The 17,938-nt window shown below is 46.6% G+C and overlaps 1 protein-coding gene across 2 annotated transcripts; it reads right to left on the reverse strand.

Annotated features, from left to right (window-relative positions):
• Positions 1-3,710: 3,710 nt before the first annotated feature.
• On the reverse strand, positions 3,711-17,083 carry LOC128751561 (axin-2-like). Of its 2 annotated transcripts, XM_053852669.1 has the most exons (11): positions 16,609-17,082; positions 15,036-15,949; positions 12,700-12,831; positions 10,906-11,008; positions 9,300-9,434; positions 8,701-9,221; positions 8,456-8,626; positions 8,116-8,331; positions 7,934-8,041; positions 7,204-7,353; positions 3,711-4,639 (listed from the first exon to the last, which is right to left on the reverse strand). In XM_053852669.1, the coding sequence occupies exons 2-11, from the start codon at positions 15,836-15,838 to the stop codon at positions 4,513-4,515; spliced, it is 2,466 nt and encodes an 821-aa protein (XP_053708644.1). In that variant the 5' UTR covers positions 15,839-15,949; positions 16,609-17,082; the 3' UTR covers positions 3,711-4,512. The 2 variants fall into 2 exon arrangements, with proteins under 2 accessions (XP_053708644.1, XP_053708645.1); XM_053852670.1 differs by lacking the exon at positions 3,711-4,639 and having other exon boundaries at positions 7,843-8,041; positions 16,609-17,083.
• Positions 17,084-17,938: the final 855 nt, after the last annotated feature.

The following is a 17,938-nucleotide window of genomic DNA, read 5'->3' on the forward strand; positions in this document are numbered from 1 at the left end:
AGCAGCCCCTCACCCTGGGAAAAAAAGAGCTGGAGGATCCCAAAACACATGTGCTTGGCCATAAAGTTTCACATGCGCCCGGTGTAGCCGGGATCAACCCCCAAACTCAAACCGACCAGGAAGATCGCAGGAGACAAAAGGAGAGGAGGAAGCAGGAAGTCTGCGTCAGCGAGCGCGGACAAAGAGATTTCTGGGGATCAGTGGCGGGACGGCGGCGACAGTCAGAGAGAAGGTGGCTGCAGGCGACCATTCCAACACGGGCCCAGAACAATGGCCGCCCTGTGGCCCGGTGCGTGAAGTGAAACCCAAGACAAACCTAAACACCAAAGGAGGACAATGGCGCTCGCTCTCTTTACAAAATATCCTTTTCCTTCAGCCGCGAGGTGGAGGCTTCCTCGGACCTTCACGGCTCATGTCCCCGGCACCCCATTTAGCAGGGCCACATCCGACACCTCTTCGCAACACCGACGCACCTCAGATGGTAATACAAGCTGGCGGCTTCAAACCTCTGTTCCTCATTCACAGAATCCTGTGTGGCATCGCAAAAGGAAACAAAATTCTGAAAGTGAAACCAAAGCCTCAGAGATGTAAACACTTTTGCAATGCTTCAGTTTCCCAGACTTATTTCCAGCGTTCAGGTGATGTTCGGAGCAGCCACACGGTTCGGAGACTGAGCAGCTGCGGCGGCGGCGCCTGGCCCGGTTCCAGGCGAGGCCCCCTGGTTGACCACAGTCCCACGGCTGTCTGGGTTGATGCCCGCATCCAGCAACTCTCACGGCTGATCCTAATGAAGAGGTTCAAGACCCAAAATTGGTGGTCTCACTCTCTCATATCCGTCTATGGCGGAATGATTGGAGTGTACTTAAATGGTTTTGAGGCCGAGGGTGAGCAGATTTTTCCCATGGCGTTACAGGCTTCACAGTCGCTCCTGTCGCAGAGAAATCCATCATTCAGCTGTTTCTTTTCTTGTGGTTGTTATTGGTCCTTTACACCATAACAGGCCCCGTTTTGGAAAACGTCCTGGACGTCAGCGCCCTGCCGCCTGGAATCAAAGAGCGCGTGTGATCCCGGTTCCACTTCCTGTTTAGGTTCCTGTCGTGCTGCTGTTCACAGTGGGAGCCTTTGATCGCCGCCTGTGTGGGTGGAACAGGTAGCGGAGACCACCACAGGGAAACAATAGCTGCAGAGACGTGGCACACAAGCAACACAACCGCTGATGTTCTCTGTCCAAATGTTTAGCATCATGACATGCTAATGCTAACTTCACGTTACGGGGCACCATTTTTAATATTATGAGTTGCGTAACTCCAGTTTAGTCTTTTGTGCTACATTCAACTGAATGTGTCACATTTCAACTGGACTTTATATAAAAGTATGTTTTCCCCACTCTTCATCATGTACCAACCTTTGACTCACATGTTTGGTCCCCGCCAGTTCAGCTGCGGCTGCGGCTGCTTTTTGGAAAGGAGCCTTATCATCATCAGAATCTGGGAACGGGCTCCTTAGTGAGCTTCAGTCGTGGCTTCAAACAGAAGAGCTCAGAAATAGTCCCCCACACAAAGATGGGTTCGGCAGGACTCCTGACTGTGGAGCACCACGGAGTGAAGCCTCTTAGCTGCAAAAGGTGGCCTTCAAGTGTATGCGCTGACCTTTGCTGATGAAAGAGGGCAGCCATGGTATTTTAACAATATCACGATGCCCTTTCAATATGAAAGGCAGCATTAGCGGCTCTGTTAGCCAATGAAAGACGAGCGGGTGGCAGGAGCGCGCGGCGGATTTGTGGGGCTGTTACATATTCAAATTAAATTACAGAAGGCACGCTGTGATCGCTGATCTGCTCAGATGCACAGGTGCGACGCACCTCGGCGGTGACTGCACAGCATCCCCCGTCTAATATGTTGTGAAAAGTTTTCTTTTTCTGTCAACTTTTTGTCTGCTGATGTTCGACTTTCATTGGGTAACCAAACTGTTTTCTGACTGTAGTTGGAGAATCATTGTTTTAGCTGCTAGCAATGCTAACTGTTAGCGAACTAAAGTCAGGTGCTCATAAACCAATGAAAAACCTGACATCCTACATTCAGTCGTGTCTGCAATAAAATAAACCTCACTTAAATAAAAATCCGTAAAACTCACTTCACTGTTAAAATAAATGTTTCAGTCCAGCTATCAGGTCCTTATGAGGACCTGTTTTTTTTCTTCTTTTTTAGGGGCATCATTTATTAATTCACATTTCTTCTTCTTCTTCTTCTTCTTCTTCTTCAGTCAAGGCTAAAATTGAATTTACTTTTCATATGTGTTCTTTAAACCCAAATTCAATTCAAACTAATAAAATGTCTTTGGCATTCCCGCCTTTAACTGTTTGTTTATTTTTTGTAAAAACCTTTGGGATATTTTCTTTTATTTTCAGTCAACTTTTTCTCTGCTAGTGGTTTTCTGGTCCTCTGACTGCAGGTGGAGAATCATGGTTTTGGCTGCCAGCTATGCTAACTGTTAGCAAACTAAACTCCAACGCAAAAACCCGAACTACATCCGACATTCAATCCTGTCTGCATTGCAATAAACCTCTGAGTGACTGAAAAATTGGTTGCTAAGATCTAGCTTCACCAGCAACAGGAATAAATGTTGGGAAGCGCAACTATAAAAGTCACTTCTCTATTAAAATAAATATTTGAGTCCAGAGATTTTTTTTTGGGGGGGGGTGTCTTTTTTTTCAAGCGCTTTCTTTGGTACTCTTTCTTTTATTGCTTCTTTCTTGTTAAAATTTTGTTGGACTAGGTTTTTGTTTATTTAAAAATCACATTTATTCATTCACATTTCTTCTTCTTTGGTGAAGAGTAAAATAGAATTTTCTTTTTTAACCCAAAATTAAATTCAAACTAATAAAATGTCTTGTGCATTCCCACCATAAACCGTTTTTAACTCCTTTTTAATATTTAAAATTTGTTTATTTTTTTGTAAAAACACTTTATTTTTTATTTTCGGTCAACTTTTTTCTGCTGATGTTCAACTTTCATTGGTTAACCAAGTGGTTTTCTGGTCCTCCGACTGCAGGTGGAGAATCATGGTTTATGCTGCTAGCTATGATAACTGTTAGCAAACCGAACTCGGGCGCTCACAAACCGATAAAAAACCCAAGCTACATCCGACATTCAATCCTGTCTGCATTGAAATAAAGAAAAAAGTGACTGAAAAGCTCGCTGCTGGGAGGTCGCTTCACCAGCAACAGGAGTAAACGTTGGGAAGTGTAACAGTAAAACTCACTTCAGCGTTAAAATAAATATTTGAGAGCCATCCGTGTGGACTGCCAGCTCAGTTAGCGCTCAGCCACCTGGAGATTCACTGGACTCTTAATTAGCCCGGAGCAAATGAGCACATTACTCTCGCAGTTCGTAAAGTGCCACAGGAGGCCGAGTGGTTTACCGTGTAAATAGCTGGTCCAAACATATTCATTCACCAAAAACCTCATTAAGACATTTAAACAGACTCTCACACCTACACTCGGCTCCGGTGGCCAAATGAATGCTGCATATTCTTGCTCCAACAGGGAGTAAATTAAGAGCAGATAATGGATGCAAATGCGCCGCAGTTTTCTCACAGGATCAGACGCGCTGAACGCGAGGAAGTCCGCGCAAACACACACACACACACACGAGGAACCACAGGAAGCCATTAGCTAATTTGAAAAATAGAACATTTTAATAAAGGCTACATCTTTTCATAATTACAATAATTAAAGTACCGAGGCGTCTTTTTTTAACTGAGCTCTATAGAACGCATAATTTACAAGTGGAGCTGAGGAAGCCATGATAAAATATTATAAAACATAAACAGCATGATACTAAAATGCATAAAAATATCTTCAACGTAAGGCCCCTTGTGAAAACCAAGGGAGTAAACAGACCCTTAAAACGGGGTAAAACACGGCAAGAATCCATGTAGTTACTGTACTCAATTGAAACGCAGCGAGGCGTAGCGCGTGAGCATCATCTTCTCGTCACATCGGGGAGCACATGGTTCTATATGGACGTAAACACATCGGTGTGGACTGGAGGGCGGCTTCTTCTTCGTGAACAGGTCGGCAGTTTGTGCCATGCCTGCGCCGCTGAAACAAAGGCACTAAGACGCCACAGATCAAGGCTGGACAAACATTAATGGCATTTCCATTGCTTTTTCGGCGCATGACCTGGGACCCTTGGAGCAGACGGGATGGTTGGAGAGGTGAAACAGACTCACAATAGATTTTTTTTCAAGCAGCGATTCCATAAGAGAATTAGAGTTGGGATAGTTTCAATAAATAGCAATAGAGATCTTTACACTCAAATAATCACAACACAATGTACGAGCGAGGGCAGCGCAGGCCTTCACTCCTCCTCCACCTCAACATTCAGTCTTTGCATCCTGATCCAGTTCGACCAGTCCTCGGACGCGGCACTCGTGCTGTGTGCATGTGAAGCGGTACATCCATCTGTAGTGGTGAAACGTCCTTTAGCAAGTCCGGGGAGGGGCGGGGTCTCAATCCATCCGCTCCACCTTCCCCAGGATTTTTCCCTCGTAGGTGGGCAGCAGGGAGGAGTCGTCCGACATCTCCTCGAACACGGCGCCGCATTCAAACTCATCGCTGGCCTTCTTGAAATAGTACCTGCGGCACAAAGGAGACTGAGTTTAGAGCAAAGCTTTTGATACCACTTTTTTGCCGAACTTAGTGACATAGAACACTAACTCTTGATTATCGCACCATTTCCGACTGTGTTCTGACAATAGCATCCTACTTCTGACACCATGTGTCTCAGAGCCGGCCTCTGAAACAATGATGCCAAGGAGAGGAAGCGACACGAACCATCAATTTGGGAAGGGAACCGTCACTATACATTAGCATCTTTTGGGTCCTCAACAAAAAGGTTCCTGTGGGGCCTTAATACACATCAAAACACACACAAACTACGCTACTGTTAGCTCGTGCTACAGACACACTTCACCACCAACAGACGCACAACCATATGTCGTTGTTATAGTGTATCATGAGTGTTGAAAAAAATCAGATCAACTTTTCAATGTTGTCCAAATTAACAGAAAAGACGGCGGTCCCAAGTCCGTCCTTCAACCCCCTCGAATCTACACGTGAGAAGACTCAAGCCTTTATCCACTGTGCGGGAGACAAAGTGGAGAGAAGAGGGAGTGAAAGCCGGGGAGATGGAAGAGCGAGGGAGCGGAACACCGTGTCCTTACCCCCCCATTATACCGCTGGCTCTCACGGAGCTATAGGAAGGGCAGCAGACTGCAAACATTTTGAGAGAGTAAGTGTGTGTTGGAGGGGAAAGAGCGTTCAGGGAGGGACTTCTTGTCAGCCATGACTTCACTGGGCCATTAATGATACAACCCCCCCATCCTAATTTTAGAGGAAGAGAAAGCAGCAGGGGTGACTTAGTAAAGGGGGGGGGCTCAGAACTCACTCATTAAGTATGTAATGGAAAAAGGTCTTGATACGCTCCATGTGTGGGACAACTGGAATGTATTTGTGTGTTTGCTGCTTGTGTTTTCTTTTTAACAAGGCCGGCGGCAAGCAAACTTATAAAACAACAGCTCGGCGGAGGTGCCCGCGCGGGCGTGCGCCGCCCAATCAGCGCCGGGGTGGCCGTTCATAAAAAGCAGCATGTGAAAACACACATTAATAAAGGTCTTTAAAGTCCTTTAATATCAGGAGGAGGAAGAGAATGTTACAAAACTCTTTAGAGTGCAGTGATCCCTTCTCACAGAGACAGGGAGACGAATTTCTACTGGAACACGTTTTATGTGGTGAGATCTGTTTCCCCTTCGCTCCTTTTTTTCTATCTGCGTTTGTACTGACATCTGGCACCAATATCGTCTGGCAGCGGCAGGCAGTACTGTTCTTTGTTGAACCGTTGCCATGTTGAAATGACCCAACTCCACACATTCTCTGGCTGCTATTAAAGCTCTTGTTCCCCCCCAAAAATGTGGACGGTATGACACAGGAACTGAAATAGCAAGCGGCAGAGAGCGAAGACGATTGATGTGGAGGACAAAGCAGTGCTGGGAGGGTCCAACTATGATCATATTTTATGGCATTTCCTTCATTGATTCTCACCCAACTTCAACTCGCAACAAAATTTAAAGACTACTACTGTAAAAATAGCATTTCATTTTTGGTCTTCTTATGAGTTTACCTTAAGTTTTACTTAGAATAATAGAAGCTTAAGTAGTAATTCAGAGCTAAATATGAGGTTAAAAGTGTGACACAATTCACCGATTCATTCCATGTTTTTAACATTACAAGCTAATACATAGATTTGGGTATTCTACAAAACAATCTTTTTAATTGTAAGAATGATGAATCAAAGTTCATTAGAATGTGGTTTTTGTATTGAAAAATAATGTTTTCATCACAAGTTTTAGCTGTTGTTGACTGAATAAGTTGACTGAAAAGTAACTAAGTCTATTTCATTTTGTTGCCCAAAAAAGCAGAGCGCACATCTGGACTGGATGTAACTTTCCTCTTCGCCGCAAATCAGCTCGAAACATTTAATTATTAACAAAACACTTACAGATCCTGGCAGCCTAAACAACAAGCGTCTGATCTTTTCCCTTTTTAATGGCCACTGGAAATCAAAGAAAGATCTTTTCCACGCAAACACGCTGACGCTCCGCTTCCCTGCAGCACGGCAAACAATCTGGCATTTAATAACCCGCCTTTCAAAAGTATCCATAAAATGATTACAACATGTGTAAACATTACATTGTGGGCGCGTTGATGGGCGCATGTATTCACACATATCACAGCGGCGGAGCGGAGCAGCCTTGATAGCATCAGTGAAGAATTTGCATGCCGGCCATTTGTGTGAGTCTTTGTTGGTGGAAATGAAAGCGGCCGAGGCTTCAAAGCCGTGTGTATTAAGTGTGCCTTAGCATGGAAATCAATACCAGATGGGTCCTAAATCGCTGCAGTTCAAGCTCTCCCACTAACCCCCACACCACCCTCCCTCTTCTCCTTTCTTTTTCACTGCACCCTGTGACACCATCTACGCACAAGTGAAACATAAACATGCAGACAAATACACTTGAAACACACTTGAAAGCCCTGGGAACCATTTGAATTGACCACGTTTGTGGTGATATCTCAGTAAGGACGTCAAAGTGAGTGGAACATCGATGGATGAAATGTGATTTTCAAGTTTCCAGCATACACACCTGTAGTTGCCCTTCTTGCGCAGCTGCTCCTTAAAGTGTCCGAGTGTGAGGCTGTGACTCTTCATCATTCTCCGATAAGGGATCTCCTCGCCACAGAAGAAGTATGTCACTACCGTCTCACCGCTCGCTGTACCATTTTTACATTCGATCCTGTGAAAAAAAGAGGGAGAAATGAGTGTGAGGTTGTAGAGAAGCGTGGACGACACTCGACGATAAACTGGGTTATAAAGGGATATTCCACTTCCTACAGAGATGAAGTGGACTCGTGGCATGTGACCCAGTGAGGGGGGTCAGTATTATCAATTCCCCTACAGATGTTTCCAAGTCTTTGTAGGCCCACTTCAGAGGGTTGCGCGCTCTTTGCTTAGCTGTGCTTGCACGGGCCAACTGCACACTCACTGAAGGACAGCCAATGAAAATACTACATATATTTATATATATATATAAAGAATGTGTTTAGCTGGTGCAACAAATACACACTTGACTACACTCATGCACACATGCGTCTGCTACACAGCAAAGACACCCTTAGGAAGGAGGTCACCTTGACCTGCTATGTACTAGTGGCGTGCATGTGTTTAAACAGCCTACATGTTGAGTGCCGGTGAAGAGACGGAAAAGTTAAAAGGGTAAAAGTACACTGCAAGGTGGAGGCTATGGTTGAGAAGAAGAAGAAGAGGAGCAGAGAGGAGGAGAGGAAGGGGAAGGCAGGACGCTAGAGGCATCGTACTCTTCTGAGTGGAGACTGGGGCTGGTTGGGAGGCCTGCTGGACTGTCTCTAGCATTGGCCAGAGACACTGGGTGGCTCTTTTCTCGCGGATTGCTTGACACTGAATGCCTGTCGGAAGAAAGAAAGGCATGTTAGGCGAGCAACAGCCTGAGAAGTTCTGACGGTAGACTGACGGTGTGTACCTTGGCTTAGTGGTCTTGGTGGAAACCTCCTCTAGCCGGCGACAGGCCTCCTCCAGCTGGGCCAGGGTGTTGGGAGGAGGCAGGGGTGGCATGGCGGGGTCTTGGATGAAGGGCTGTGCAGGTTGGTGGTTGCGAAGATGGCCACAGTTGCCGCCGCCGCCCCAAGTGTGGGTTTGATTGGAAGATATTCCGAAGGTTCTTTTGCCACTTTGAGTACTGCAAGACAGAGGGAAGCGTGTTGGAGAAGCTAGACCAAAACAGAGGTGAGATCAAGCCCATCCCATTTGCAAGCATAGGGGCTGGCATGGTGAGGCTATCACAACAATTTTCACTTTCTTACCCGTTAGACTTGTGTCTGCTCTGTCTTTTGCTCTCCAGGATCCACTGCAGCACATTCTGGGTGGGGTCCGTTTTGTCACTGGGAAGCTGTACTGGTCCACAGTCCTCGCACCTGTCCGCGCCGTCCTCCGCGCCAGAACGGCAAACACGCCTTGACAGGGAGCTGGAACGCCTATGAGGAAGTAAACCGTTAAATTTTATGACAAAAACAAGTTACGATGCACAGCTTTAAGTCCAGGAACTGACCCAATGTTGTTATCTGTTGAAACAGCGCCACACATTTCTCTGCCGAGGCTGCGGCTCCGATGGAAAGGCTGGCAGGGTTGACACTCCCCACCGCCAGTGCACAAACCCCGGACCCTGAGAGCGGCTTCTCTTTCGATCTGCTCCTTGCTCTTGGGACTGGAATGATGGTGGATGTAGTGGTGGTGGATATGTTTGGTGCTTTGCCTGCTCACAAGGGTCACGCTGGGTCCTAAAGTCAGTGTAAAGGCTCCTTGATCAGGGGAGCTCGAAGGCCCAGACCGCATCAAGGCCTTGATTCCGAAACCTGCCCGAGTCAGGGGCCGATCTTCTGGGGAGCTGGAGCGAGGTGAGTGGCAAACAATGGCCGGGGACTGGCAGCCAGGCGTCTTCAGAACTCGTGAGAGGTGCTCATCTAGGATGGCCTGTGGATCTTCGTCCATGGAGCCAGAGAAGAGCGACAGAGGGTGTGGCGAGAGCTGGGAGGCGCTTCCCAAGATCTCTGCGTCTTCCCGTTCCTCCTCCTTGCAGCAACAGAACATTCACCATGAATTCCAATGACAAGACAGAGGAGTCGGAGCTAACAGCAAACAAATACAAACCTCCTGAATCTGCTGGAGTTTTTCGTCTGTCATCTTGTCCCGCTCCCTCTTCACTCTCTCCAGGCGAGATATCAGCTCTGCTGCAAACTTGGCGGGCTCCACCGGAACAACCTCCTTTGGTGGACAGCGTGTGCGCTTTAGAAAAGAAGAACATCAGAACAGGTTGATAATGTGGTACTTATAAATGGGGGGTCATGTTTTTATGTCCCCTTTAATTGGTGTCAGAAGTGGGATGACTCATTGATAACTCGTGTGTGGAGGACCGGTGAGACAAGAAATGAACAGTATACATGGAGGAAGCTCTACAGGTCAATCAGAGAGCCAATGTGGCCATGGACCCACACAATGCCCAGGTTTGGTGCAGCTGCTCTCTTTCAAGTCCCCTGTCTTCAAAGGCGTCCATGTCAAATATCAAACACAGTAGGGGAGAGAAGGTTTGCAAATGTGGTTGGAATGAAGCGATACAGGAAAATAGTGAATCACAATGGGGGCGACCAGGAACTCAATAACAGGAGGAGTGAAAATTTGAGATGCAAAGATGTGTGTTCGCAGGAAAAAAAAAGATTAAGGGGCCAGAGAAAAGAAGAGAGGATCAAAAAAAGACGGAGGTAATTTACCTCTCCGTCACCTGCTGGGCATCTTTGAGGTACAGTACAGTGACAGCGGGAGTGTGTCTGTGTGAGCGCGTGCACGTTGATCTGTCAGTATTTGCATTTTGTGCGGCGGGGCATTCTTGGTTTTCCTCGTTTTTAGTTTCCGCCATCCCTTTGTTACAAGGATGAAGGAGAAGAAGAGAGGACGAAGCCCGAGGCAGGTGCACCATGGGAATGTCAGGCATTGCCAAAAATCAAACACGGTAAAAGTAAAGATGCCGCAGGAGCAGAATTAGGCAATGGTCATTTAAACGTTTGCCTGCAAGGATAATTGTCTGGAATCTTGAGTGAGAAACACGAACACTCCCACCGAACACTCACATGACATGCTCAAACTTTTCCCATAGATTGCTCATTTTTAAAGGGCGGGTGCAGGAGGTTGGATGTGTAAGTGTATATAGGGGGTGGGGGCTTGGAAAAAGCGGCCCAGCTCAGTTGGAAGTTGTCACTTTCCGGCAAGTACGCTCCATTCATCCTCAGATCAAAGAAGTGTGTGTGCGTCTGTGTGTGTGTGTGTGTGTGTGTGTGTGTGTGTGTGTAATAAAGTGTGTGAGAAAGAATCTTTGTGTTTCTACAGGGGGACCATACTGATTTCACAGCCCCCGGGATAAAACAGCAGATCTTCCTCATCTTCCTCTGTTCTCCACATTTACAGCACTGGCAGGGAAGAAAAACCCTGGTGTGTTCCGAGCTCTGCGGCGATAAACAGCTTAGGGACCTCCTCGTCTCCCGCTGACTTCAAGGAACCCTAATGGGGGTATAGGTGACACCAAAGGTAGCAGGGGGCTTCATGTTTGGAAGTGTGTGTGTGAGCTTATGCGTCTGACAGAGCGGGAAGACTTTGACAATGGTCGTCTGATCTGAGCTCGAGTTGTGAATGCAGGTTACAGTTTGAGAAACCCAGCAAAGAAGCTGCAAACCGTGGTAAGCAGGTTCAAAAACTGTGTACTTACATGGAAGGCGGGCAGGGAGACTTGGCTGTTCATCCTGATGTTACGCTGCATTTCTCTCTGTAAATGTTTCTTGGAGCCCAGCTTGTATGGAGGGATGCCATCTCTGTGGGAGTGCAGAGCGAGTGCAAAGGGTTAAAACAAATCTTCCAAGGACATTTTTATCTGCCATGACCACAAGGCTTTGAAACAGAGGGATCCTCAGCTATACTCTCAGCTACACTTCCCCTGGGCTCCTTCCATGGAACAAAGTCTCCTGTGACCAAAAACCCAAGTCTTTTAAATTAATAAAATATTTATTAAACATAGCAATAAGGTCATGGCTTTAATATAATGCAATAACTGACTGACCTGTTCATTATTTGTTTCAAGAGTATAATATTTTTGAAAAATAATGTGGCGAAATATTACAATATTACATAAAGGAAAAAATAAAAGTAAATGAAAAGAGAACTATCTTCTTTGTGATGAAAGTCTGTGGGGGCCCAGTAAAAGGGCCACATATGTTTGCCGAAATACATCCAGACAAAGATTTGAAATTGACAATGAAGGTGCGAGAATAATGGTCAACATCCCCCAGACAAACAGTGCAGAGGCCCAAGTTAGCTTCAGTGCTACTCGAAAGAGTTTCAGAGGGCAGGGCCCCTGTGTCACCCCAACACGCTGGAATCGATCTGAGGGGCAGAACGGCTGAGTGGCTGAAATCAAGCGACAAAAGCAGCAGAGCTCCGACTTCAAACTGAGGCACTTGACAGTGTAAATCTGTGTCTTTCCTCTCATGCTAAACAGCACTTTCCTGGTGACCTAGCCTAACTGAGAAGCACTTTCTCACTTTTGCTTTGAAATGCTACAGTCATGAGCATAAGCAACCCCCCCCACGCGCTCTCCCCCTCCTGCCCCAATCTTCATTTGGCAAGCGTTGCCTCTGCCTCTGATCTCCGCACATCAAAAGCCTGGTTTGTAAGATAAGGTAATGTTTGAAGTCTGCGCAGCTGCATTCCCTAGCGTCCAAGCAAATCCATAAATAAGATATAAGCAAAAATTCCCCCTCCACCGCTCTCTCTTCCCACCCGACCGCCTCCTCCGCTGTTGTTTCTTCTCTTTTCTTTATCTGTGAACTGTATTCAAATGTTTATGGGTGGCTTTAACTGGCCTAAAGAGGGGCAGATATGCAGATCAAAGCGGAACATGGCGTGGGGGTGTGTTCCTTCGGCCAAAGTAAAGTGCAGCACAACGTCACTATATGGACCTCGGCTTCTTTGAAGCAGACGGTAATGTCTGAGAGGAGGTTGTAAAAAAAGTCCCTTTACAGCCGTCATATACACGTGTAGAGCCCGGCCCACTGGACCAAGTGACCCTCGTCGGCTTGATTGTACTTAATCTTGCCGTTTCCTTGACCTTGTGTTTGTCGGCTCCCATGTGGGATGAGGTAAGGAAGCGCCAAGAGGTTCCTGTCGTTGTGATCTGAAAACTTCCGGCCTTGACGGTGACCTCATGTGGGCTTCACTGACACATGATTATGTGTGAGAAGTATGAGAGCTGAAGCACGTACGCTGATAAGCACCAAAGTCCACAGTAAAGCTTTAGGCGAATTCTAGTACAGTAACTTTTGCACTATGAGAGGAGAGTCAGCTGGACTACATGAGGAATGATTGGATCTTCACCACAAGACAAAATGTAGACTTAAAAAAACACTTTCTAGATCATGTTTAAACCATTTTACGTAGCAATTACAAGATGCAGAGCTTCTTTTCTTGGTAATAAACACTTTTTCAGTAGCATAACAATTTCACTTACACACTGCTGTCTGTCAAGGACATGGTGTCATCGGTCAGCGCGTCACTGGACACCTCGCTGTCGTTGGTGCTGCTGACGGGGGCACAAGAGCCCACCTGGCAGGCGTTGACTGACTCGCCTCGCTTGTAGGATCTGGAGAGGCGATTACAGATTCAGGCATTTACAAACTTGGTTCATGTTCAGGACAGCCATCGTCCATAAACAGGGCATCTCTAAATATAAACAGCTTGAAAATTGATGAACAGATTTCAATAAAATAAAGGTGCTAAATAATAATGGTTAATAGAATCACAACAAGGGTCTAAAGAAGCAGCTTGGCAGTGGTCTGCACTCTGTGAGTGCTTTCCAAGTCCATAATTTGATGCAAGGATGGCAAGGATAGTCATCAACTCCCCCTGCGCTGCTACTTCTACATCAGAAAGTTCCTGAAGTGTAGCTCAATTGTTTGGCTTCTGTGGTACATCTGCTCACATGCCATTTTGTCCAACCGGAGTTTATAGTTCACATATCTCATCATCCATATTGCTGATAAAAGCCAGATCGGTGATGTCAGCGAGCTGCTCCACCTGGCCTGAACTCCACTCCACTCCACTCCACTCCACTTCATCCTTTTCAATATGTTCTGCAGCTGTTTGCTAAAATTCAAGTTCAACAGAACAGAAAAAAAAATCCCATCAAGTCCTTTTCATGCCTCCTCAAATATCTTTCCACTTCTGCCATTCACACTCACTCTTTCCCCATCTCCAACTGTGCATGCATCCTCCTCAGAGGAAGGAGGGTGACCATCAGGAAAAAGTATAGCAGGGGCATGAGTGAGGGGAAGAAATGGGAGAGGGGGGTAAGGGGTTTCTATGAGCCAGCATGACTAAAGCTGTAGGGCCCCAGTTCCAAGCTGACCTTCAGAGGGGCTCGCAAAGAGTCAGGTATTTAACACAGCTGGCCTTGCATTCCTCCCTCCCTGCCTCCATTTCACCCCCTTATTCTTCCAAACCAAAAAAAAAACACTTCTACTACTTCTTTCTCTCTTCCATCCTTCCTTTTCTGCTATCTTCCCCCCTTACTTTCACTCCAAAGCATGCCTCCAAGTCCCTATCCCCGAGTTTTCAAAAGAAGGAAAGATAAAAGTGAAGGAGGCGGGGGGAGAGCAGCAAAGGAGGGAATCAGAGGAGAATTGACGCAAACAAGAAAAGAGGGAAGAGAGTGAGCGGCTGGGGTGGCGGCGGGAGGGGGGGAGTGGATTCTGCACTGTAGCTGCTGCCAATCAGGGTTTGTTTTCGCTCTCTTCCCCTTTTTTTAGACAACCTGAGCCAGATGAGAAGAGGTGAGGAGAGGGGAGCGGAAAAGGCAGAAATGGGTTCCACATGTTTTGAATCTGTACGGTGACAATGGTGGGGAGAGAGAAAAGGCACAGGGGCCGCATGTCAGCCAGGACTTTTCTACAGGTCTGAATCCCTCCAGCACAATTAGACTCGCTGTCAGTCCACATGGTCCAGGCAGGGCAGGTAGTTTGTTGCGAAAGTGACTCACCTACAGGCAAATGCACATCGCCAGCTTGACAAGATGGAAAACCTTCAGTCACTAATGACTTTGAGTAGATGGCAAAAAAGTGGCAAAAAGACATGGAAAAGAAAGAGTTTTTCTTCTACATAATGGTTGTTTGACTTAGCATATATGTCATAACAATCATCCTGGGGATACATTCCTTACAGCACTCTGTACACTATGAACCCTAAAAATAACTCTTCAAGTACCCATGAGCACATCACTTTCCAAAGTTAGCGAACTACAGTGTCCTCCCAAAATGAAACTAGAAAGTCAATATACAAGGTCTCTCTGCCAAGGGCCCGAGGACAGTGCAGTTGAGGAGAGAGCATAGCAATGTCATCATCTATTATTCGCTGGCTGCAGCCGGAGCCAACTCTGCTCTATGAACTTTTCCTGTGGAAGATGATCCCTCATTCTGCGGAACTATTTCAAAGCCCCGGAAATCCAGGCGAGCGTCAGCAGAGGGCTGTCGCTGCTGCCAGGGAGGGTGAGAGGGGGAGATGGTGCCAGAGACAGCCAGGGCGTCAAAGACATGACTGCGTGATACGCACTTCACAGATAGGGTGGGGTTAAAGGAGCTGTTTCAAAGGTGCCGACGATGCGGAATGTTGCTTTTGGTGCGGACAAGTTGATGATACAGTTGCTCTTTTGATGGCGGCTGATCGGAGTGTGTACTGAAGAAGTTGTGAAGCACCATCCAACAACTATGTTGGTGAAATGTGGTGCACCACAGGGATCTGTTGCAGTTCTTAACAATGCTGATGCATGTGTTTCAAAAAAAGCGGTCTTACCTGTAAGCCCTGTCCATGACTTCTACAGCTCTCAGAGACATGGCGCCCCCCAGACTCTTTGCAGACAGCCCAGCCTTGCCTTTGATATCACAACTCCACTCTTCTTCTTCGTTGAGCGTTGGTAAATATCCACAAACAACTTTAAGTTCAGCCAACCCATTAGAGCTAACATGAGTTGGGTTCTCTCCTCCGGTCCGAACGTACTCCAGGTAAATGTCAGAGGTGAGAAACATTCGGTACGTGTTCTCCTCCATGTTGGTTTGGATCTCGGTCTGTGCTTGGTCGAACATGGCAGAGTCAATGTTCTGCTTCTTGATGTTATCCCGAATGAAGGTTTTTGTGGCTGGCTTGAGCTGTTTGGCGACAATGCTGTTGTTTTCAATGTAGCGTTTGTAGATTGCTTTGGCAACTCTCTGCGTTTTGGTATCCTTGAGGTCCATTTGCCTGAAGCCATTGCAGGCAAACCAAAAGTCTAAGCTGTCCACGCATTTCTCCTGATCCAGGAATGTCCTAAAAAGAAGAGCACCATCCTGATCCCCGAGGAGAGAATGCAAGGACTTGGTCCACCGTGAGAGCGGCGAATCTGGAGAAGCGCTCCCCTCTGGTTCCCCAAGTCCATCCTCGTTTCTCCTCGTAGAAGAGCCAGGAGAACATGGAGGAACCGATTTGGGGGTTTCCAAAGGTTTCATCATGGACAGTTTGCCAGGGTAGCAGGGCGCCTCGCCCTCCTCCCCAGGCACCGGGGGTCGAGGCGCATCTTCTCGGAAACTGCTGGAGATGTGGTCCATAAGAGCACGGCTCATGGCTCTGAAGACAGCAGCCTGTGTGTTGTTCGCCTCCTCTGAGCTCCAACAGTTATCTCCTCACTCTCTTATGTCAGCGGGGGAGCTCCTCTCTGGCAGCCCTTCTTCTCTCTAAAACACAAAGTATTGATCAAATCAAAACCAGATTCAGCTCAACTTCAAAAGAGAGAGAAGCAGCCTTTGTGCAGGCGAGTCCACAGAACTATCTGAGGAAACGCTGCAGCAGAATTACATAAACACATCTCAACAATTTCTACAGATGTGCAGTGGGGCAACATCTGCACCTGGAAGACACCTCAGCTGGACTCACGCTATTATCGAGTAGTTACAAACGCATATGACGGTTCGGTGGAACAAATCACTAACAAATCTCTTTCCTGATATTGACTCAATTATCCGAATCAGCGCTGCTGTCAGAAGCTGTCCTTGATATCTCAGCAGCTTCTGCGCAAAACGAGGAACCTGAGTACCTGTAGGACATTTGTGATGAGGGGCAAACTGGACGAGATGAGAAAACGTGACCGAAATAGATTATGGCTTGATGTGTTTGATGTGTTCAAGAGCGAACGACTCCAGCAGCTCTGACTGAAATATGTCACTGGCGATATGCACTTCTGCCGAACAGAGTTCGAAATGAAGCCCTTCCGACAAACCTACTCCAGATGTTGCAACTGAAAATGAACTTAAATTGGTCTTGAGAACACTGGTTTCCTCCAGAAAAGAACTTCAAAGGCAGCTCCAGTTCGAGGAGGAACACTCCGGTAACTTACCATCGATCCACAAGTTCGCTCCGGAGTCTCTTATCCACACAGAGAAACAAAAAAAGTATTCCACACTCTTCGTCCGTACACGGTCCGGAGAAGAAAATGTTCTGGAGACGTAAAAAAACCACTTCTCCTGGTGTCCTCGCGGTGGTTTCACGCTGCCATGCCGCTCCGTGCCTCTCTCCTGTGGGCGACTCAACACTGACTGAACCGGGAGGCTGGAGCAGCGCACTTCAAAGTAAGGAGCCGACTGCCGGGTCCTGGAAGCTGCATAAAACTACTCCTCCTTTTCTACTCTTAAAAAAACCAAAGCGTTGACGACTTGCTGACACATGGTACATGAAAGAGTCTAAAACAAATTCACAAGCCAGTCCCGTTTGTTTTGTTCCCTCTTTTCAGCTTTCAGTTGGCTTTTCCCAGATCGCTTCGAGGACCTTATCAAAGAGAAGCGATCTTGAGCCGACTCCCCGAGGCTCCGGAGCGTCAGAAGAAACTGATCTGCGGCCCCAACAGCGTTATCACCTCCATCCCTCTGCTGCTGCGTCAACCTGAAACTCTTTAACCCCCTTCTCTCCTCTAGACCCGCATGTTTTGACACATTAACCCATTAGAGTAGCACCGACGTGCGTGGGAGTGTGTATCCAAATGACCGGTAGAAAAAAAAAAAAAAAAAAAAAACTACCCTGATGGGATTAAACCAGTTGAATGTTAAACCGGCTGTATGGTGTTTATAAATAAAATTACTTTTTAAAGTCAAATGTTCAATAATCTGTGGAAGGAAAAACGGTCACATAGTCATCAGTGCCCAACAGTGCCTTCTAGTGGCAGCAATTCTGAGTTGCAGCAGAATATTTATTCCAATCGCCAAAATAAACACACTTTAAAAATAAATAAATTAATAAATAAGATTTCGATCTGACTTAGATTTTAGGAGCTCCCTCATCATGTTATTTCCATGTGTAATTTTTAACTGATTACTCCCAGTCTGGGGTCACAACAATGGCTGGAGTCCCAGCTACACAGGGCAAGGAACACACCCTGTACAGACACCAATATAAGATATGGGAGGAAATCAGGTGGATACTTGGACAAGCACAGAGTGGATATTTCCTTGTTTGAGATCACTAATAATGTTGTCATTCGAATATGGAACTGAACCCCCAGGTGTGTTTCGTACGTCCACCAGTGCAGGGAGTAGTAGTGCGAACTGTCCAAGTCATAGTTCCGTCCAAAATGGAAAAGAACAGCGCTTGAGAAGTGATTCAAAGTTGTTTTGTTGTTACACGCTGAGCCAGATGCGGATTAAACAACGACTCATAGGATGTTTTCAGATCAT

Source organism: Synchiropus splendidus, chromosome 19, assembly GCF_027744825.2.
Source record: "Synchiropus splendidus isolate RoL2022-P1 chromosome 19, RoL_Sspl_1.0, whole genome shotgun sequence".
Taxonomy (NCBI): Eukaryota; Metazoa; Chordata; class Actinopteri; order Syngnathiformes; family Callionymidae; genus Synchiropus; species Synchiropus splendidus.

What these genes read in the sequence shown, in the direction of transcription:
- LOC128751561 (XM_053852669.1), bottom strand. Translation starts at nt 15,838, where the DNA reads ATGAGCCGTGCTCTTATGGACCACATCTCCAGCAGTTTCCGAGAAGAT. An exon ending in TCTCCCTGCCCGCCTTCCAT is followed by an intron (nt 9,435 to 10,905) that starts GTAAGTACACAG and finishes TCTTTTCTAAAG; the next exon opens with CGCACACGCTGTCCACCAAA. An exon ending in TCAACAGATAACAACATTGG is followed by an intron (nt 8,627 to 8,700) that starts GTCAGTTCCTGG and finishes ACTTCCTCATAG; the next exon opens with GCGTTCCAGCTCCCTGTCAA.